Below are 23471 nucleotides of genomic sequence, written 5' to 3' on the forward strand. Positions count from 1 at the left end.
GGACCCGGCTGGGACGACACTGGTGCTGCTTTTCTTGCCGCTGCTTGTCATTCTCTGCTGGGGGGCTCTGGGTGCTTTGGACGCGTCCAGGAAAATGGCGGGAACCGGGCTGGGCTCGCCGGGGCTGGATTTGGAGAAGCTGCGGATGGCCGGCGCTGGCCTTGCTTTGGCTGTCCTTACCAGCGGCGGCGATGCGCAAGGTCAGTCAAAAGCGAGGGAAGAGGGGAAGAGAACCAGCCAGCTCCCCCCCCCCCGCTTAGAAGAAGTTGGATTCGTCCATGCGCTCGAGACCCGGAGGGGGCGGGGAGGGAGGGGGCTGCCTCTCGCGCGGTCAGTTGGGACGAGGAGGACGTGCAGCGGACCACGGCGAGCCAAGGCGCGAGGCGCCTCTAGACATGAGCAATCGAACGCCAGACAGGGGGAGGGGATGGGTGGGTGGGTGGGTGAAGAAGGACGCTGTGAGGAGGGGGCTTGTTCAATCGATGCCAGAGAAATGGAGCACAAAGCCCTAAAGCCGTCATAGCGGAGAGAGGCGGGGCTTATGGAAGCTCCGCCCCACCGGCCCCGCCTCTTTCCTTAGTGCCTCGAGGCATCCATAATCATTGCCCAAGGCGATGGAATTCTGGGAATTGTAGTTTGTTGTGGCACCAGAGCGCTCTTTCTCTCACACTGAGTCACACATGGAAGGCTAAATAGCTCACAAAGCCACCATTCCCCCAGAGTTCCATAGCCTTGGTTTAAGACACAAACTGTGGTTAACACAAACTATGGCTTACTGTAACATGAAAATATGTGTTCACTCTATTCTGCATTAATATAAGCATCTTCTATTCTTGTAATGAAGGAAATTCCCCCACCCGACAAACAACAGAGGTGTTTCTGCTGGAGCAAAACTGTTCTCCTTCCTTACATCTGTGCTTCTATAATATCAGGCTACAAAAGGGGCATCAATGCTAGTGCTATCATAGCAAGAAAATCAGCTCATTGATCCCTAAAATAATTGTCCATGCTCAGACTTGTAATTATCCACTACTAAGAGCACCTTTCCACTTGTTACAAAAATCTGAAACACACACAAGTATGATTATTCTCAAGTCAAGACTATAGTAAGTAGTCTCCATATAGTCTTGCCACAAATGTTGGGCTCTCTGGGTTTCATTTTTTGACACATTCAACCAGAATCTCCAGGATAGTGATGAGTGTCTTGCAACATACACAGCCAGCGGCATAGAATATAAGTAGTGATTGTCCAAAACAGACTGCAGAAATAATCCAGTTTGGGACCACTTTAACTGCCCTGGCTCAATGCAAGGGAATTCTGGGAACTGTAGTTTTGTGAGACATTTAGCCTCCTCTGTCAGAGAGCTCTGGTGCCACAATAAACTACAAGTCTCACAGTCCCATCGCCTTGAGCCACAGTAGTTCAAGTGTCAAACTGCATTGTTTCTCCAGTCCAGATGCAACCAGAAAAACAAACTGCAAATCCCAAGATTTCATAGCCATGACAACAAACTACAGTTCCTAGGATTCCATAGCCTTGAGCCATGATAATTAAAATGGTGTCAAACTGGATTATTTTTGCAGCGCAGATGCAGGCCTTAGTTTAGATTTAAGGGTCCATTTCTGGCAATAGCTTTCAGAATACCTCTGAGCACGTGAAGAGTGCACTCCCTTTTCACTGCGGAGGGCGCAGGCAGCCCTTGTGGCGGATCCAGGTGGAAAAAGGAGGTCCTCATTTCCAAATCAGTGCAGCTGCCCTCTTTAAAACTCAGGCTGCATCCGCACTGCAGAAATAATCCACTTTGACACTGCTTTAACTGCCATGATTCAATGCTATATATATCTGGGAAATGTAGTTTTGTAAGACAGTCTGTCAGAGAGCTCTGGTGCCACAATAAACTACAGTTCCCAGAATTTGCTAGCACTGAGCCAGGGCAGTTAAAGCAGTCTCAAACTGGATTATTTCTGCAGTGTGGATGCAGCCTTAGTAGTTAAAGGTGCAGTTTTTAATGATGGAAGTCTTAGTCCTCTGATGCGCCTCAGTCATGGCACAAACTCAATAACTGCCCATAGATTATCCACTTATGTTTTTCCCCTCCCTGATTTTTTATGTCTGCAATATAAGCACATACTTTTCCAATATTAGGTATACAGTGGGCTCTTGGTATCCCCCATGGATAACAAAATCTGTGGATGCTCAAGTCCCATTAAATACAATGGTATAGTGAAGTGATGTCCCTTATACAAAATGGCAAAATCAATGGAATGCATATATTTTTGAATATTTTCAAACCATGGATGCTTGAATCCGTCGTTAAAAAATCCATAGATACAGAGGGCTAGCTGTATGTTGTAAGGATTACAGGAAAAATGCTTGGAAATCTGAAGTAATATCACAACAGTATATAGACATCAGGCTCCAGTGCACTGGACTGTACTTCTCTCTGGCTGTTCTAGCCAAGGCTGATCAGAATTGCATATGGAGAGACACATGTTCACCAACTGGCTTTACCAATTTGGTCATGGCAGGAAAGTAATTCATAGTGGTTTGGGTTTGAGCCTTGGACTATTACTTTGGAGACCAGGGTTCAATACCCAGCTCAGCCTTGAAACCCACCTTAGGCAAGTCACATGCTCTCAGCTTCAGGGGAAGGCAATGGCAAACTTCCTCTGAACAAATCTTGCCAAGAAAACCCCATAATTGGGTTGCCTTAGAGTTTCCATATGCTGGATACCACTTGAAATTTGAACTTCAAATTATTGAGTGTTTTGCATGTTGCTTATGGAACATACTTTGCTGATTATTAATACTAGAAACCTCTCATGAGGTATGAAATATTTTCCATTCATTGGATTTGAACTCTATACCTCGGGGGGGGGGGGCTGAATGAGGCCCACCTTTTTGCTGTATGATTTCAGCCTGACTCTCAGCAAGCTAAAATTGTATCTGACTGTTATACTTATGCTTTGCTGCAAATACAGTAATTGCATTTGCAAGTAATGGCAAATCTAATGTAACTTGCCTAAATTCCCTATTGCGCTGCATCTGTAGAACTGAAGATTTTCCTATGTCAGTAATTTTGTTTTCTCATTAACTTGTAAAAGTCATCTGTGGTGCTAAATTTGTTAGTCCTTGTGACCATCATCGACATTGATTAGGAGTAGACATGTGGCTATTCTTATCAGATCAATATGCTTAGACCTTTAGGTGATAGAGCTATGTTTGTATGTCTATATGTCTGGAAGAGGAGCTATGTCTGTGTATAGGCACAGAACATTAATAAATTAAAGACAACAACAACCCTCCCACCTCAGTGTGTCCCACAGGATTGCCCCCCCCCATTCCCATTGTTCTGAGTCCCCAAAATAGCAAATTGGGCCCAGAGACTTGGAGAGGAATGGATTTCCCCACTAAATGTAATGTCTCTTTGGGGCTTCAGGGAGAAACTCTGGAAGTGACTGGCTGACGACTTAAAAGTTGTGCCCTTTGGAGCCTTGCCTTTCTTTGGGAATTCAAAATCAGGGGCGTAGGGGGTGTTATCCAAAAATATCCACTGGACTTCTCATCCACAGGGTCGCCATGACTTGACATCAACTCAAGGGCAGATAACAGCAACAGCTTCAGAAGTAACCTACCCCTGTTGGGATGAATTATTGTTCTTATTTTTATGTCGTATTTACAAATTTATTTTTAAAATCAATAAATACAGTATTCTCCTTTATAGTCAAGGCAGTGGGTGAAAAATATTTATCATGCTTTGTCACTGGTGATCATCCAAACAGCTTGAAATACTTCTCATTGTGATGTTTATGATCTAAATTTCTTTCACAGATCAACACTTTAAAAAAAGCCTTCATCAGCTATTGGATCTTGGTTGGATATTATAGTCTCATCCAATCTTCTCACCCTTCTGAATGTCAACTTCATTTTCCTTGCCATTTCAGTAACAAAGCAGAGCATTACAGAAAATGAAAAGAAATTAAAATGTGCCACACAGTAAAGGCATAGTAGGTTTAGTTTTTTATTATGGTAAAACAAACAAACAAACTTTTCATTTCCAGATTGTTTCTTTCTCAAAATGAAAATTCTAGGAAAATAGAACTTGTTCTCTCTCTCTCTCTCTCTCTCTCTCTCTCTCTCTCTCTGTGTGTGTGTGTGTGTTCGTGTTCGTGTTCGTGTTCATATGCATATGCTGGTGTTCTGGAACAGCCTTTTGCCCTTTCACAGCTTTCTCTTTGCTCTTGTTTTGTGTTCAGTGGTTTCTGAGGTCATTTATAATGAAGTAATCTCTCTAGTTTTAGAATAAAAAATGTTGTGACATACACCTTGTCTGTACAGTGTAATACATTCATGATACTTATGAATAATTATCTTAATATTGTTAAGGTATCCTTGAAACCACTTCCCTCTCTAGGTTATATGTTTCAGAAGCATGGAACTGGGACACTCAATCAATAGCCAGTTAGCAAGTCCTTTAGTCTCACTAATTTGTCCTTTAGTCTGACTCACTTGTCTCGGTTTCTCATCCTTACTGTTGACATGATTTATATTTGTGTATAACACAAAAGTATTCTGCTGCTGAGACGTCAGCTGTTCTTCAGCTGTAAGTAGAGGCAGGCACTTTCAGGGGAACTATGCTAACATAAATTAGCAAATAAAGACATTTAGTAAGAAGTATTACATAACTGCTGTGAATCTGAGCATATTAGTAGACCTATGAACAGAACTGGGCCTTATGACAGATTATTGGGGAAGTGAATATTCATCACCTAAGAAAATCCTATGAAATTCATGGGGTTGCCATAAATCAACAGGCAACTAGAAAGCATATGTACAGAAATATGGCATATGCATATGCACATACACAAATATGAAGCCCATTTATTACATAAGTTCCAGACGAAATGTTTTCTGGTGTGGGCAAGCCTTCCATTGTACAATTGCCCTCAGGGAATTGGGTGTGTTTCCATGGCAAAGCAAAGGAATGCAGTATAATAACCTGTATTTTGTAACCAAAACCTGTGTGTCTATATCTTGCTAGGAACAGCAGGAGGCCCATCAGTAAGATTTTGCCTACTGTTGAACAGGGCATCCTGAGAAACTGGTGGGATATGTGAATGGAAGGTTCTTTCTTGTACAGTCCAGACATACTGAGGATGGTGGCATATTAGAATAGTTTGACATAGAATTGAAAGGTACCATGGATGTAATCTGATCTGTTCCACTGCCGTATGCGGCATTTTCATTGTACAATGCAGCTATAGGCATCCTTGAGAAGTGACTGCCTAATCTCAATTTAAATAACTTTGTGAATCCTTTGCCATTCTGGTGCCTAACATGTCCCTTCCTGTGCTACTTTCTAGAACAGTCTTCTGAATGTAACCTAATAGATATACAAGGGTTTAGAAAAAAATAACTAATCTCTACTCTAAATATAGCACTGTACTACTGAGACTTACTTTACCTGTATGTATATACTTGCCTTCAAGTTGCCTGCTGTCTATTGCAGCCCCATGAATTTCACAGGGTTTTCTTAGGCAAGGGATACATAGAGGTGGTTTTACCTGTTCCTTCCTCTGACATGTAGCCTACAGCTGGTATCTGTTGGTGGTTTCCCATCCAAGTACTCACCAGTTCTCATAAGCTGACCCTGCTTGCTTGCAAGATCAGATCCATATTGAAATTTAAAATGCTAGCTTTTAACCATAAGATAGCCTTAACTTGTGCATTGGCTCCATGAATGATTTTGGAGCCATTTTAGCTTAAACATATTAGCAACTCCTTTACAGAATTTTTGTGGAATAGACTAAGTAGTAATTTTTCTCCTACTTAGCTCTGATTGGATTCTGAAATCCTTGTGGAGAAGGAGGAGAGATGGACTGAGTCATTGGATAGAACCTTGATCATGGGTACAAGACCTGGGTTCAGATTCCAGTACCCCTGTAGATTTTCTAAAACGCCCTTTTCCAGCTAGTAGCTTCTATGGCTGCTTGCTGGGAGATGATGTGGATTTTAGTCAATGCACCTAGAAGGTACAGGGTTGAATAAAACTGCTCATATATTTTTCTTGTAATAGTGAAGTAATAACAATTGCTTCCTTTGTTTCTCGCTTTCTCTCTCTCCATATCTGATGTTAAATCACAGTACCAAGGAATGAAGATTATGTTCTTCCATGTGGTTTGTCTGTGGTTTCATATTTATTGTTGTGTGCCATCAAGTCATTTCCAACTTACGGCCACCCTAAGGTGAACCTATCACAGGGTTTTCTGGGGCTGAAAGTGTGTGACTCACCGAAGGTCACCCAGGGTATTGAACTATAGTCTCCAAAGTCATAGTCAAACGCTCAAACCACTACACTATGCTGGCTCCTGGTTTCACATTCAGCTATATGAAAATACCACAAACTGTTTTTCCCTGCTACAGAGTAACGTGTGTCTACAACCAAGGATTAGTTAATACTGGATTCAGCTAAATATAGAAAATTTTATAAGGACTGTGTGGTGAAGTAATACAGAAGAATACATGGAAGATAATATTAACTAATTTGTTTCTAGTATAATTAATGCTTCCAGCAACAGGATACAATCAGCTCTCTTTATCCATGGATTCTGCATACACAGATTCAACCATCCATGGCTTGAAAATATATTTTTTCTTAAATCCAAAAAGCAAACCTTGACTTTATATAAATGGCATCATTTTACCACCCCATTGTATAAAATAATATAATTTGCCAAAAAAACATAAAAGATATTCCAGTTTCAACTTCCCTAATGGTTACAGACATTGAGCTACAATGCAACTGAAATTAGTTTAATAAAATTTTCAAATGGGGTGTTATTCATCTTTGCATTTAATTTTGCCCTTGATACTGTACACAACAGAGAAATCCGTTTAAGCAAGAAAGTATGCCGTTGGAGAAGGAACACATCACTTTTTTCCTTTTCTGCAGCTGTTTCCAGCACTAGAGACAGATGAGGAGTTGTGAAATGTTCCATCCCCTGATCCTCTTTACTTTTTAATCAGTAGAATTTAGTTGATGCTACGTTCATCTTTTTCACCTTTCAGTGAGATCTAGGAATTCATCGCTTGGTGTGATGATGAGACTCACTCACCCAACTTCTTTTCTTGGATGGACGCACAATGGTCTTTTTGATCCCACCGCTGGGGTGTGAAGATGATGTCTGCTATCCCACCAATTCTTCACTGTGAGACTCAAACCCAGAACTCTCTTAAGAGTCTCCTGCACTATAACTCTCTTCAGATGTCAGCACTCTGCATTTTAAATTTTTCTCCAGCATGGCACCAACTATTTTTTAACAGCCACACACCCACCATCTAATCTGTCCCAAATCTAAATGACTTTTCTCAATGTTGATATTATTATTATTATTATTATTATTATTATCATGATATTTATTTATATCCCACCTTCCTCCAGCTATAGGGACTCAAGGCAGCTAACAAAATTTAAAACAGTCTAAGTTAAACCAATATGAAACATTAAAAATACAAAAGTTTAAAAAACAAACAATTTCAAAAGATTAAAAACATTACATTATTTTTTTTTAAAAAACCCTCTTATATAACCATATACAGCCCCCATGTCAGTGGGCAAAAGCCTGGTGTTTTTTATGTACTTCTGAAATCAATTCAGACACCTGCTTGTTGAAGCAAAGTAATATATTTACAAGTCAGGCTGAATACAGTGTCTCTTTTAATGGATGGTGTTCCCAATAGATTCTGTGTATAAATACTTCATTAGTTACACAGTTTAAGAGTTTCTTTAGCTTGTTTTTGTAATTGTTTCTCTATAGCTTTATATATGTTTCCTTACAGACTAAGTTCTCGCAGAACTTTTATTAAATTTTTGTATCTTATAACCCTCCTGGTTACCTGTGACTCCACTAGTCACCAAACACTGTGTCTTGCACAGGACACTACAACAATTTATTTAAGGACAATCTTGGTCCCTTTCTTGGGTACCTAAAACCCTTTCTAACTGCCCTCACAGCAACCTAACCTAGCCTCCATGGCTCTTCACCCCTCAGGGCACACTAAACAGCAACAATTCCTTTCAAACCTGCTCCTCCCTCTTATATACTCACTCCTGGAAGCAGCCTCCACCTTTTCCTGGCTATCCTACTATTGGCTAGTGCCAAGGTTTTTATCTGTCTGTTGTCTCCACACTTTGTTTTTTGTTTGGTTTGTTTAAACAGAGAGTGGATCTTCACAGACATTATAAATATCCTAAAGGCACAAGATTCTGTCTGATCTTGGAAGTCAAGCATAGTCAGCCCTGGTTAGTACTTAGAGAGGAAGACTGCCAGTGAATACCAGATGCTGTAGGCTATATTTCATAGGAAGGAACTGGCAGAACCACCTCCAAATATTCCTTGCCTAAGAAAACCCTATGACATTCATGGGGTCTCCATAGGTTGACAGGCAACTTGAAGGCATGTGCATTCACATACAAGCATGTTAGAATTCTGTGCTAAAGGCTCAGCTCAGTGGCTTGTGGCATGGCTGCGGCATATTCCACTAAACCAGCATCTCCATGGATGCTTTGCACACCCGGGAGGAAAGCTGCAGAAGTGAAGAGGAGCACAGTATGGTTTTGGCAAGAACTGGATGTGTGTAACTGATGTAGCCTGTGAGCAAAGTATAGCATGGCGACAGCTAGACAGATGGCCCCAGGCAGATGGCTAGCCATGATTAATGCCTCTAATCAGTTAAGTCACTGTATGTGCAGTAACACATCTAATCTTAATATTTAAAAACAGATTTAAGATGTTGCATACATTGTGCCTTCCATAGCTTCAACTTGCTGCAGGCTCTTGTTTACAATGGAAAACCTTTGTATCTTGAATAGAGAGGCAGGGGTGATCCAGAGAATTCAACAGTGATTCTTTTCCTGTAGAGACATCTGCCTGATATCCCTCCAGACTAACAATAAAAATACCATCTTGACAAAATGTAGGCCCATGACTCTAACATCGTTGTTTTCTTCTTCTCCAATATCAGTGATGGTGAACCTTTTGGAGGCCGAGTGCCCAAACTGCAACCCAAAACCCACTTATTTACTGCACAGTGCCATGTCCCTCTGGCTTTCTAGTAACAAACTCTGGCAAACTCTGTGCTGGGATGATGGCACATGTGCCCACAGAGAGAGCTCTGAGTGCCACCTCTGGCACACGTGCCATAGGTTCGCCATCACTGTCCTATATGATCTTTAATACCTTTGCCTGATGAAGAAGCCAGTGAACCTTCAAAAGCTTGCATGATGTATTTTGTACATTTTTGGTTGGTCTAATAAAGGTATTGCTGTTTGGATATTGTTGTATTTTGTTGTATAGCCAACCCCTGGATATGTTGCTTTATAGTTTTCAGAGATTTACCTTAACTTCCTCTGCATTGGTTTTGACACTTATTGTTTGTTTGTTTTTGTAAACCTCTCTTAAGCTTCTAATTTAATATTTACTTTACCTTGATTATTGCTTTGGTGTTACATAGCAACAAAGTAAAATATGTGAGATATCCCTCAATATGGTATATAAGTTAAGTAACTGGGATGGGTTACACATCTTAGCCCCAGCCCAGAGATGACTCACATTCCAAGAAGTGCTGCTTGGGAGTTGATTTACATGCAGAACCTAAGAGCTATAGCCTAAGGGCAGATGGCATGGAGATCAGAAGCAAGGTAGCAATTTGTATTTGAGTACAGAATAGAATCCCTTGTCATCACTCCCAGGGATTATTTAATGCATTGGAGTTTATAGCTACTTCAGTATGTATTTGGAGATAAAGCAGTCCTCCTTCATGCTGTATGATCTGATGGTTTGTTTTTTTAAATGTTCATTTGGATTCTGTATAGGTTTACAGGAGACATACAGCTGGATTTCTCTTTTCTTTTGCAAGTGGTAAAGTGAAAGTGGGCAAAGGGTGGAGTAATCTCCAAGGTAAATCAGGCACAGAGACATCCACTGTGAATTGGCAGCATTCATATGACAAGCAGTGAGAATAATGCCTAGATTTCTAGACTAGTTCACTTCTCCATCAGAAAGATGTTTGTTATTACCATTTGCTTGAAGCATCTTTGTTCAGTCTGCTTGACATCTTTTGATAGGGAGGCAGACAAACATTCCCTACAGCTTGTCTGGTTTGCAGTTCTCTGCTTTTCCTTTCCTCCCACAGTTCTTGTAAGTGGCTTCCCCCCCCCCCCCAAAAAAAAAAAGGTGGATGCATAGACAGTGTGGACATAATGAAACAAGCTTGTTGAGTGTTTTCCCCTCAGAGAAAGGGGTATATGCAGCATTTTCCAAGCAGGCCAATGACAGGCTCAGTTATACCCTTAAAGAAGGAATAAGGAGGAAAATGAGACACAACTGTAGACAAATGATGTTAGAATTAAGCCTTTCAGTGATAGTGAAACAGTGGAATGTAGAGACAGCAGCATTAATCATAAGACACATTTCAAAGTCCAAACTGCAGAAATGTTTATTTTAGTAGGGAAAAAAAACCCCAGGAAAATGCCTGTGCCAGCCTTCAAAACCACATGTTTCTTCATCAGGCAAATATGTTTTTAAAAGTATGCAGGGAAAGATTTTTGTGTGTTTTTCAGGCTATGTGGCCATGTTCTAGAAGAGTTTATTCCTGATGTTTTGCCTGCATCTACGGCTGGTTCAGGGTGCCACTAATGCTCACCTTGTGTCCCATCTCTCTAGGTATGAATGCTGCTGTTCGAGCTGTGACTCGCATGGGGATATATGTCGGAGCTAGAGTGTTCCTGATCTATGAGGTTCAATTTTTATTTCTTTTCTGGATGAAATGGTACAGCCGGAACCTTTGAACAGTGCTGCATAGCTTCTGGGGAACTGTGAGGGTATTAAGAGGAAAGTAAAGCCTGGATGATACAGTTCCGTACATTCTTTTCCTGTATGCAGGGAGGGGAAGATTACACTTACTTCCCTACCCACCAGCCATACCCATCCAAGTCTTGAATGTACTAGATGTGCAGAATGCACATACACAAATTCCAGCACAAGGCCAATCCCTAAATATTTGTGAAAAAATCAGCTGTGTGATTTAGATTGATGCTTGTGGGATTTTATCTATGCAAACCCTATTCAATCCTTGTGGCCATCAGAAATGGGTCATGTGTACCTGGAGGAAAGAGCAGAGAGGCACAAACTTGTTTTCCCACCACACACAGAAAGAATGAAGTTTGGAAAAGTTACTTGTTTTGGATTATTAGAGAGCCCCAAATCTCCCCACCAGCATAGACACTGACCTTGCTTGCTATGGGACTCTGGGAGCTGTAACTCAAAAAGTAGCATTTCCAAGGTGTGGTACACACTGTGCCAAGCACCACATTGTGCCAAGCTCCTGTTGATGTGATTCAGCAGTTTCTTTCACTGAAAGTCAGTGAAAAACAGAAAACATGTCCTGCCAAGTTGTGTAATTAAGAAACATAACTGACAGTTTTGTCAGCTTAATTGTATAATTAAGAAACATAATTGACATCTTTGCCTTCTTTCTCACATCCACAGCCTAGAAGAGTAGATTCTGCAAGTTTGGAATTAGGTGGAATTAGTACCATTAAATATATTGTGAGCTTTAAGAGAGTGTAAAGGGGACACTTGGGAACTTGGGGAGCCATTCCTGGAGTGGATGTACAGCAGGATTGGCAATTGTGGTGCAGTGTTCTGCCCTTGGGACCATCTGGGGGGGCCTCTGAAGTGGCAAAAATCCTCCCATAAAGAAACAAAACTGAAAGCCAGAAGTGACCAGAGGTCCACTTCTGGTTTTGAAAAGTGGGCATTTTTATGGTAAAGAGTACATAAGGGGACTTTGAAATGATAATTGCTGCTTATGGTTGGAGCAATTGACCCTGCCCTTCTCCCACCTTTTTTTTTAACTTAAAAAAAGGTCTGGAGACTGGAAAGATTGAAGATCTGAATGCAGACCCAGAGCTGCATTTTACCCATGCTGATGTACAAGATAAAGAATCAGATGTGTTTGTGAAACATGTGACATTTGGATCTTAGATCACATAGTATTTCCATACTGATCACAGTTGTTACCTTTTTGATTGTATCTCCCATCAACTATTTGATTAAGAACCTTGTTTAATTAAAGCTGAAAACGGGAATATAATACATGCACTGGAAACATGTGAAGACAGATTTTACAATTCACAGCATGATTGGATATATACTTAACTAGTGTTCTTGCAAGTATTTATGCTACAGTTTGACCAATATTTTCACAAACTGCAAGACATGATACTGTTGTTCAAGAGTACAGGGCAACTAAAAGAGAGAGGATGGGAACATGATGTTCAGATTAAAATATTATTATTGTGGAGAAGGTGACAATGAAACTGGAAATTGTGAAATGAAAGCAGTTGTCATATAAGAATTTAACAATATACTATTCAAAAAATCCAAATATCTAATACCTTAAAATGTTTTTTTGAAAAGAGCAGCAGATAAGGAACTCTGATAACTGAACAAAACAGAAGCCCATAAGTGTTTTCATGAGAAAGTTTAAGTTAAACTAGCAAAAGCATTTTCATTTTTTGTGATAATCTCAAACTATAAATCCACAATAAATCCCACTCTAACTGTAAATTTTGTCAGGCAGTTATAAACAGAGGTGAAAGAACCAAACAAGTCAGATTCAGTAATATAGTGGAATTAAGATGTTTTTGATCTCCATTCCATAACTCAAATCAGCCATCACTATAGCCATTGGTCAAGGATGATGAGAATTATATTCCAACATCTTCTGCAGGACTAAAATGATTCCAGTGCCCCATTCCAATAACACTTTGCATGCTGGCTTAGCTGATTTAGTTCTATAATTTATTTTTATTTTATTTTATTTTTGTGAGCTTTTTGCAGTTCAGCAAACCTCACAAGAAATACTGGTATGTTGTTGTAAAAACATGGTCTCTTAGCAGTCAAGATGAAATGTTGTATTGTAGAAATATTATTATAATGCCTCTGCATTATATATTAAGTTTCATATTTCATGCTATCGTAGGTTTATTTTTATTTGTTTGCTATATTTTATTATTTAAGGTTAATATGTATTAATATGTATTTTGTTAAATTATTTTAGTAGAATGTATACCTTAGGCAGGTTTATTTTATTTTATTTTAAACTGATTGTATGTACTGCGCTGTGTAAATTTACAGCAGTCTATAAATAAAACTTAATAATAATAATAATAATAATAATAATAATTTTAAAAAATATTTGTGGGAAAGTGTATATCACTTCTTCAGCTCAGAGGTAGTACATGTAAAAGTACAACACTATAAAACAACTTAAAAATCTAAACTACAATGTTGAGGGGTCTGATTTTAAAAGTACAACTTTAAAGTTTTAAAAAATTCTCTACAAAGAATAAATTTTTTGACTTGCTCCCAAAAAATGCAATGGTGGTGCCAGGCAAAACCACACTTGGGAGAGCATTTCAGATCTGCACTACCAGAGTAATGGCTCTCTATTTTGTGGTTAAATACACTTCTCTTGCATGAGGCAGACAGAGAAGGGTCTTCTTTGATTATCTCAGTAGACAAACAAGTTAATGTATCAGAGAGCTGTCAATTTAGCTGTCAGTCTTTATGTATTGTGACCTTGAGGAGAAGCAATTGGAGAAAGTGCAACCAAGGATTGGAAGTTTTGTGTTACGGTCTATTATAGAAAAGCCCTATTCTACACAGTTACTTTTAAAATGCAAGAAGGATTATTTTAAATAGATTTAAGGGTTTCTTCTAGCATCTATCTATCTATCTATCTATCTATCTATCTATCTGAATCATATCTAGCCTTTGTCCCAATATGGAACTTAAAGCAGCTTACAACAGATGCTAAAATACAATAGTGAAAACATTTAGAATAGGGAAAACAGTTAAAATAGTTTAAACAGTTAATAAGTTAAAACAAAATAGCCAATGTTCCCTATGCAGGATATTAATTTTAATGAAATATCAAGCAAGATTTCCAGATGTAATGCTGCCTTCACATTTCTGTCTTTCCTTTCTCTTTGCAGGGTTATGAGGGACTGGTGGAAGGAGGCGATAATATCAAGCAGGCAAACTGGCTGAGTGTATCCAACATCATTCAGTTGGTAAGGCTTGAATGATTATCCTTTTTGACTCCTTATTGTGCTGGTAGACAGGCCTTACTATGCTTTTGGTCTTAGGTCTGGCTATGGTCACATATAGCTTCAGGAATGCAGAAATTGACTTACCGGTAGTACCAGAAATCACTTACACATTTTAATTAATGCCCTGTAGTAAAGTGACTAGTTTTAAGTTGTAAGCTATATTGGCAGCTGCTAAGAAACCTAGGTATAAGCTGCACTGCAGAAATAATGCAATTTGACATTGCTTTAACTGCCATTGCTCAATGCTGTGGAATTCTGGATTTATAGTTTATTGTGGCACCAGGCCTCTCTGACAGAGAAGGCTAATCTCACAAAACTAGAAATGCCAGGATTCCAAAAGATACAGGCATGGCAGTTAAACTAGTGTCAAACTGCATTATTTCTCCAGTTCAGATTAGACTGTAACTTAAAATGAGCAGTGCACTAATGCACATAACCTATCTAACCCTTCTTCATGTGAGCAGGTCAAGAAAGAAGCAGGTAGTATTGTTTTGTGACTGAACAAAAGAAGTGTGTCTTATTTCTCTCAACCAGCTGGGATTCATATTCCAAGATTTCCATAATTATAGTGACTATTCCTATACTTAAAACATGTTACATACCTATCAGTTACTTTCTCTGCTGCCACTGGCTGCAAATAACACACACAAACACTAGCGAGAGTGTATAGAGGTTGGATTATTTAGAAGACTAGATGGATAAACATCTAATCTTTTTTGCCAAGCACTTGATTCATCTTCCTTTACTGTCCTCTGTTTACTGTTTCATTCAATAAGAGTATCTAAGCGGCCTAGGAATGTGCAGGTTGAATTAGTCCTTGAAGATACAAATAGAAAATCACATTGATCCCAATAGTTCAATCAAGAAAGCTTGTAAAAGTAGGGATACAAATTAGTAAAGGAAGGGAAGTAGTGGTATCCACAGTAAAAGATCATAGAGATTCAAGCAGTGAGTACCACAAGGGCATTCGGTCCAACCCCCTGTCATGCAGGAATACACAATTAAAGCTCCCCCAACAGATGGTCATGCAGCCTTTGTTTAAAAACCTCCAAAGGAGGAGACTCCACCACTCTCTGAGGCAGTATATTCCACTGTTGAACAGTTCTTATACTAGGAAGTTCTTCCTAGTGTTTAGGTGGGATCTCTTTTCCTGTAGCTTGGATCCATTGCTCCATGCTCTGTCTTTGAGGCAGCAGAAAACAAGCTGAAAAACAAAACCTGTGATGCTGATCTGCCTAAAATCTGATACTGTGAAAACTAGGAGAGCGACTAGAATTGACTTCAGGGTCTCTCGTTGATATTCTTTGTAAGCATCCCTCTGTCATGGTGAAGAGAAACAAAGAAGGTAACCTTTTGCTAGGGTTTATGCTAGTCTTTTAGAAATTTCTTTGGTAGCAGCCACATCCTTGGCCAGTGGTTAGAGGTTCACCAAGGCATGAGATTACCAAGGACTCCTCCTTGGCATTCAGTACCAGCCTTCATGTGGGAAAAAGGAGGTGTGGTACAGGAAGGGCTAATCCCTTCCTGGCAGACTTAGTATACTTGTGGGAGAAACAGATAGATGTGACTGGGAACATCACACCGAATGGAACCTACTATTCTACTCACAACAGGAAAAGCTAAAATGAACACCCTGGTCTGTTAAGGCAAGTGGGGAAAAACATGGTTCATTAACCCTGCTTGATTAGGTGGGGAACACCCCCCCCCCCCCCACACACACACACATAATCCTAGTTTAAGAGGTAATGTGAAACTGCGCCCTTCCTGCAGGGCTTTGGATACATTGGTCCTTCAGATGTTTTGGCCTACAAAATCAGCCACTTCCCATCACAGCCAATGGTGTGTGGATTCTGAGAAATGTAGGAACATGGAAAGTGTAATCCAAAATATCTGGAAGGCTAAAGATTTCTTACCTTATTTTCCTTGTTTTTTTACCTGTTGGCATAAAGAGAAGAGCAAGTATGCTGTATGCACCAGCAAGGCTGCTTATTTTTCACACTGTGGTTTATCAACCCAGGATTCCTAGCACAAAATTTCTAGCACAGTATCACTGGCATGCACCGATGATACTGAATAAGAACAGTAAGAAAAATATCTGTCATCATTAACAAAAGCTCTTTAAATTCTCAGGAAGAAATCTTTCGTGTTCCTGATATGAGCCCCTGAATGGGATATTTAGCTTCAGCTTTGCAGCAGTTAACAAAGGATTGTTTCTTAATGGAAAGTGCACAGAAGAGCTGCAAGTGGGACAGATAATTCTCCCAATCAATTGCTTTCAAATTCTTTCATTTCCATTATATATCCCAATCCAAATATCCTGAGCAGAAGTAATAATACTTTCATTGTTTGCATGCAGTAATAACAACATCCTCTCCAGAGAGTCCCCCCTTTTGTTCAGCTGATACCCTGACATGTCTAACTAGTCCCTTTAAATTCAACCCATTTCAAACGGCGGATAGCAGCTTTGTTAGATTTTTATTTATTAGGTGGATGGGATAATTATAGTCTTGACTCATCGTGTCAGCCAGCCTCAAATACTATGGAATAATTTCTGATGGTACAGTTTGAAATAGGTTGTGTCATGTAAATCCAACATTTGTTTTACTGAGATATTGCTAAATTAACTTTTTTCCCTCTTCAGGTTCAAGAAAGGGTGTTTTGTTACAAAGATGATCATCAGGGCCTTGTCAGTTTTTAGATCAGATCCCCAGCTGGCATAGATCTATAAAATGGGCAAATTAATGACAGCTGTCTCTTCCCCACCCCAGGTAACATGAAACAGGGTCGTTGTCCTCATTTTCAATCACAGGATCTTATGAGTGGGAGGGTCTGGTTGAGCATTGTGAGATGGCACGTCTGTTTCCATTAACTGGTAGCAGCCACACTGCTTTTTAACCCAGTGGAAAAGGGTTTTTTAAGACCACTAATTGCCTGATGAGTAGAAAACATTTGCACTGTCAGATGAGTACAAAATGCACACACATAAGCTATGTTTATCAGGTAGGCCTGGATTCTTTAGATGGAACATGCTTAACATGCACATGACTGCTCCTGAAACTGGAAGCAGCTAAACCAGGGTATTTGGAAATTTTGGCTCTCTTGATCATGTGGGACACCAGTTCACATAATCTCTCACTTTTGGCTGTTTTACCCAGAGTTGAGGGAACTTTCAATCCAACATCATCTAACAGGCTTCAGGTTCCCTACTCCTGAGCTAAACAATCTGTGCCCCCTCTGTGCATGGTTTATTTATGATAACATGTGAAGTATGGGCTTAACCCTTTCCAGACAAGTGAATCATGATCCATAGTTTTCTGTACTCTTATGTCTCTTGTTCAAACTAGACCTCGCAATTCACATGTCACAATAGACTAACAACAAATTGCAGGAGGATGAAAGCAGGAGTGACTAAGCAGCATGCACCAGCACTCTAATGAATCCTGATATTGTGATGTGTAAATTGCAGTGTAAATTGTGAAGGGCACATATTTAAATTACATTGTTGCACTACATGCTAATGGAAGGATCAGAATGACCCTATCTTGGAATGAGGATCAGATTTCTGCTTGCTTCAGAAAAAGGAAAGTTTATACACATTTTTATATTTTATACACACGTGTACCCTATCTGACATAATGTGTGTGTATTTTGTACTTGGTTATCTAAGGCCCAAGACAGACCACCCAAAAATGGCGGGCTGGAGGCACCTGTTTTAACTCTGGAGGGACACCACAGCAGCCATATCGCATGGTGTCCCTCTAGAGTAAAAAGAACCCAAAAAAACCAGGTTCTTTTTACTGTGCACAGCATATGTCACAAGTGCGCCATTGGCGCGCTGGTGACGTAAGTGACTCACAGTGATGTATATATGCTGCACGTCCCTTATGTCAAGATGGCAGTGCCCGTGTGGACAGGATGCCACCATGATGCCACCGCTAGGGTGTCGGCGATGGCACGCCCCTTTTGGCCCGTCTGTCTCGGGCCTAAAACAAAATATAAAATGTCTCATGAGAATAACCCCTTAAACTTAAAAGATGTATGTGAATAACTAAAGCCCTGAATATCCATTGCCTTTTGCATTGTGTACTGTGTGAGGGAAAGGTGTATTTTCGCCTTATATTGGGATGAAATAGTCTTGCCTTGTGTAAGAGGTCCAAGTATGACTAAGGGTGAGTTGAAAGAGCAGCAACAATTTCTGAATTTCCATTGTATTATGCTTCATTTATTTCAACCTGATTTGACATGTCTGTGCTGGTGCCTTTTTTCTGGGCATCTTGAGAAAATTATTTCACCCTAACTGGAAGTACTCCTGCAGTCTGGGTCCAGATCTGCTCTGCTCATTTGGATATAAGCAGTCAGTTTGGGACAGGGCTATGGTTAACATGTTGCTGTGCTGCCATTGTTTGTAAGTGGATCTAACTGTCAGGAACTTACCCAAATTGCTTATAAAGGTATTTGTTTCTCCCCTTCTTAGAACCTTTCCCAATTTGATTGGTGTGTCTCCTTTTCCCTCAGGTAACAGTCTGGTGTTGCATGCCTCTGCAGGATTGTCCCCTCCTGTCTCTCACTCTTTCATGTCCGTCTGGTGTGCTGCTGTTGATGCAGCTGCTATTCTAATGGCTTAAGCAAAGCTGACGTGTTGAATATGGCATTTTAGTCACATTGGCTAGCCTAAACCCTTATGCTGAAAGAGGGGGACAAAGATGGCAGCTTTGCTATTTCCTGGGTGCTGTTAACACCTCCTCAGCTAGCTATGACAAGCATCCAGTCAAGACGCTAATTGTGCTAACAGCATGTTGCCTCTTCTCAGATCCTTTCAGCATTTTGCTGTTTCTTGACTTCTTGTGCCTTCTTTCAAGTGATGCTTAGTGGTAGTAGTCAAAAGTTTTAGCTCAGTGAAGGTTTGTAATGCTAATCCCATTACTGTTTTTGCTTTTTGTGGTAAAGCAGGGAGAATGTTAGGGAGGATCATTCCCCATCACAGCAGTGTTCATCAACATTGTGAGGAGCTAGCAGTCATTCTTCATACAGAGCATAAAGAAATGAGTGTGGTTTCTGAGTGCATAGAGAGACACCTCTGGGGATGGCTTAGAACCTTCTGGACTGAACTGTGGAAAGCCAATGTTTTCCTAGGCTCATTGCTCAAGCTGCTTTCAAAAGGAGACATTGTTTAATGGCACATATCACTTTAGCAATATCCATTAAAAAGCAGTATAAATGTTGCATCAGCAAGTCCAGTGAAGACCACAAATCTATTGACATAGAGGAAAAAGATTCCATCCTTGATATTTTATTATCTCTCCCTGTCAGTTCCGGACCTTAAGAAAGAAATTTCATGTCTTGGAGTGATTGCACTTATTATCATAGCTAAAGACAGTGGCATTCCATAGATAAAATGAGATAAGAATTCAACACTCTTTTTCAGGGTCTGCATGGCATGTGTCTTCTGTATATAGAGAATATGTCAACCCTGATCTGGGACTATGAAACCATTTAATATCCTCTGCCAGAAAGTCACCATTCTGAACTCGCATTGGAAAGCTCAGGTCAACTAGTCATATGTTGTTGACCACTGGGCTGATCAGGGAATTTGTCTGCTGATTTTTTATTTGTACTTTGAATTTCTTTCTCATCTGCTGTCTTTACTTATAGGGTGGCACCATCATTGGTAGTGCTCGCTGCAAAGCTTTCACCACCTGGGAGGGTCGCCTCCAAGCTGCCTACAACCTGGTACAGCATGGCATCACCAACTTGTGTGTCATTGGAGGGGATGGGAGCCTGACTGGGGCAAATATCTTCCGAACAGAGTGGGGTGGACTTCTGGAGGAACTGGTCAAAGAAGGTATGTGTGAATCTTGCCATCATTCCCTGATACCAGTGCTCTACTGCCTTCCTCAGGAAACTCCCATGCCAATTTTAGGCACTGTCACATCCCCCAGTAACTGAGATGATGCGTGGCGACATACTGGTGCCAAAATAAGGCCTGTTAAGAATAATACAGGAGGTTTTAGTGTGCCCAGATAACATGAAGTTTGCAGAAGTAACAAAAACAAACAAAAGACCTATCAAATACTGTATACCCTAAGAGGATTCCCGTCTCACAGAGGCCTTATCTCGTCTTTCCAGTTGAAGAGAGAATCTTGAATGTCAGTTGGAAAGGAAAAGGGAAGAAACAGGGTGGATCTGAATGAGGAAAAACTGAGCAGCTAAATCAACTAAAAACATATTGCTGGCTAGCTAGAACTCTGAACTGGAGCACTTTTGTTGTGCAGTGAAGACACGCTTCAACATCTAGTTGTAGATCCCACTTATTAGTGTGTGATTTATGACCTTCTGTTCATTGTTGAATAAGCATGGATTTCTGTGGAGGACTGCGTAACAATCAGATATAACCTACTGTAGTTGATGTGACTGATGGCTTTTCTGAGCATGTACGGAGAATGTGGCATGGACACATTTTACCTTTAGTAGCCTTGTGCCTCCAGGTGACTTTTCAGTGGTGACAGAATTACATTCTCTTTGCAGTTGTTGGATTTGAGTTGTTTAGAATAATAGTAAACTTTCTGTAGCATTAAAACCACATGACTAAAAATAAATAATGAAAGTAATACAGCATGCTAAGAAAAGCCCTTATCTTGTAAACAGTAAACTCTCCTAATGTGTATTAAAATAAAAAGATTGTCACCTGTTAATGAAAGGACAGCAAGGAGGGAAGCAGCTTAGCTTTCTTAGGAAGGGAGAGCCTGGGAGATACCACAGAGAAAGTATTTTAGTACGCTCCCTGTGGGGGTGTGGGATCAAGAGGACTGTGTCTCCTGAAGGTGTTAGAGCTTGGACTAGCTCATATGGGAGGATATAGTCTTTCAGATAGCCTGGATTCAGGCCATGTCGGGCTTTGTAGGTCATAACCTGCACTTTGCACTGTGCTCAGAAATATATTGCTAGCTTGTTGTAACATGGCAGTAAAAACAACAAACGGTTACAGTTTCTGGGATAAGTATTATAACTTACTGCATATAATAACTGACCTCTGAGTGTTTGGAAAAACACATGAGTAAAAACTGCTTTGAAACAATTTCATATGCATTTTTAAAAAATACCTATTTAATCAAAACAGAAATCATCCCCCTGTCCTTTCAATTTCAGCCTTCTATAAAAGTTATTATTAAGAAGTATGAATTTTGTGATTTTCTTGTCATCAGCTATATATTTCTTGCCCTTTCATTTCACAATAATGAAGAACATATGAACAGGAAGGAAGGAAAAATAAATTTCAGTCTCATAGAAACATTACCTGGGATTCAGGTTGAGGCCAGATGTGTTTGAAAAGTTTTCAAACCAAGTGAAATCAGTGCTAAGTTGAGATGTTATACCTCATTCTCCACCCTGTTCTGTTTTAATTCTTTATTTGAGCTTAAGAAATTAATCTGCAGTCAAGCTAGCTACAGTGATAATGAACAACAAGATTTACAATTTCTCAATATACCATTGGAAATCAGATCGAAGATACAATGAAATTAGAATCCCATTTTCAGCATCTCATTTTAAAAAATAATATTTTAGATAAATCATCAACTTTATCTAGTTTAGCTAAACCCAGTTAGATAGCCCTCCACTGTCCTCTGTTCTTGATCTTTGAAGCATCTTTGGAAATAAGCATTTCATTTGTGGTATTACCAGAATAAAGGAGCTTTGCTAATTTTCTCTTTCTTTCTAAGGGAAGATCACAGAGGAGGTGTCTCAGACATACAGTCATTTAAACATTGTAGGCTTAGTGGGTTCCATCGACAATGACTTCTGTGGCACAGATATGACCATTGGCACTGACTCTGCCCTACACCGTATTATGGAGGTGATTGATGCAATCACCACTACTGCCCAGAGGTGAGAATAGGTCTTTCATTTCCTATCTTCATTTTCATAAGAATACATCATGTCTAGAACTAGTGTGATATCTGCATGATCTGCAATTATTTCTTAATGTGCAGTAGCATTTTTGTAGGTGTGGGTAGTGCAATGAAACTGCTTTCTATTGTCCGAAAAAACAAAATAAAATTGAGAATAATCTGCATTTTACCTAAAATGGAGAATCATTTTGGTTAGAAATCTTCATTCAAAGTCACTCCCCACCCACCTCTTTTTAGGGACACAAATATTTATTTATTTTATTTTTATTTAGGTATTTATATCCCGCCCTTCAGCCCTAATGGCTATCAGGGCAGCTTACATTTATTATTATTTTTAACCAGACAGTTCCCTGCCCGCAGGCTTACAATCTAAAAGACATGACATAAAAGGAGAAGGGAATGGTGAGGGGGGAGGGGATCAGGTCCAGCATTCTTCTCTCCCTCTGAGGCCTGGACCAAGGCAGATGGACCGGAGGGAGGGCTCTGCTTCTTCCAGGCAGGCCTGGTGGAGCTCGCCTGCCTCTATCTCCCATATGGTGGCTGAAGGGAGGGCTGGTCTTCTTCGAGGAAGGCAGTTGGAGCTCACCTGCCTCTCTCTCCCAGATGGTGGCTGAAGGGAGGGCTGGTCCTCTTCGAGGAAGGCAGTTGGAGCTCGCCTGCCCCTCTCTCCCCTTCCAGATGGTGGCTGGAGGGAGGGCTGGTCCTCTTCGAGAAAATAGACTTTTTTCCTGGTCACTTCATCTTTAGAGGCAAAAATGTGCGGCTTGCAAGGGATCAAAGGGGCTGGGAAATGGAAAGGGTGTGGTTTCTAGATCTTCTGTGAATGGCCATCCTAGTGTTAGAACTTTTCTTTATATTGATTTGAGATTTTTCCTAATTTGTTTGGCACTATATCAGCAAATAAGGAACCCTGATAGCTCAATCCAGGGTATGGTATTTGTTGTTCATACACGCACCTCACTTTAGAGCAAATGTGACCTTAACCACTGAAACTGTCCCTTCCCCAGAAGAAGAAGTTAGGCTGCTGACTGCATGACCAAATTTCCATGTCCTTGTGTAATTTCAAGTCTGAAAACATCTTGCTTCTTTTCAAAGTTCTGCACAAGATGTGGCATATATCTTCATCTTTCTTCAGGATTAGGAGATCTTGCCAGAATTTGTAAAGTCGAAGGCTTTCATGGCCGGCATCCATATTTTTTTGTGGGTTTTTTGGGCTATGTGGCCATGTTCTAGCAGAAAGAAACTCTGCTAGAACATGGCCACATAGCCCGAAAAACCCACAAAAAACTATTGCCAGAATTTGTTTTTAAAAACATGTTTTCAAACAGTATGCTGGGCTCCTGTGCCCAGCATTAATGTTTTCTATTACCTAGTCCTGGAAACT

The 23471-nt window shown here is 40.2% G+C and overlaps 1 protein-coding gene across 2 annotated transcripts in view; it reads left to right on the forward strand.

Annotated features, from left to right (window-relative positions):
* LOC149318309 (ATP-dependent 6-phosphofructokinase, liver type) overlaps window positions 1-23471 on the forward strand; it is a 48398-nt gene continuing 24927 nt past the window's right edge. Inside the window, exons 1-5 of one of the 2 annotated variants that reach the window (XM_089509392.1) lie at window positions 1-200; window positions 10726-10799; window positions 14064-14141; window positions 19833-20022; window positions 21899-22064. In XM_089509392.1, the coding sequence (XP_089365518.1) occupies window positions 95-200; window positions 10726-10799; window positions 14064-14141; window positions 19833-20022; window positions 21899-22064 (614 nt within the window). In that variant the 5' untranslated portion in view covers window positions 1-94. The remainder of the gene's footprint in view (window positions 201-10725; window positions 10800-14063; window positions 14142-19832; window positions 20023-21898; window positions 22065-23471) is intronic. The other variant, XM_089509393.1, reaches the window with a different exon arrangement.

This window comes from Sceloporus occidentalis, unplaced genomic scaffold (genome assembly GCF_023333645.1).
Source record: "Sceloporus occidentalis isolate IW3139 unplaced genomic scaffold, rSceOcc1.0.p SCAF_2, whole genome shotgun sequence".
Classification (NCBI taxonomy): domain Eukaryota; kingdom Metazoa; phylum Chordata; class Lepidosauria; order Squamata; family Phrynosomatidae; genus Sceloporus; species Sceloporus occidentalis.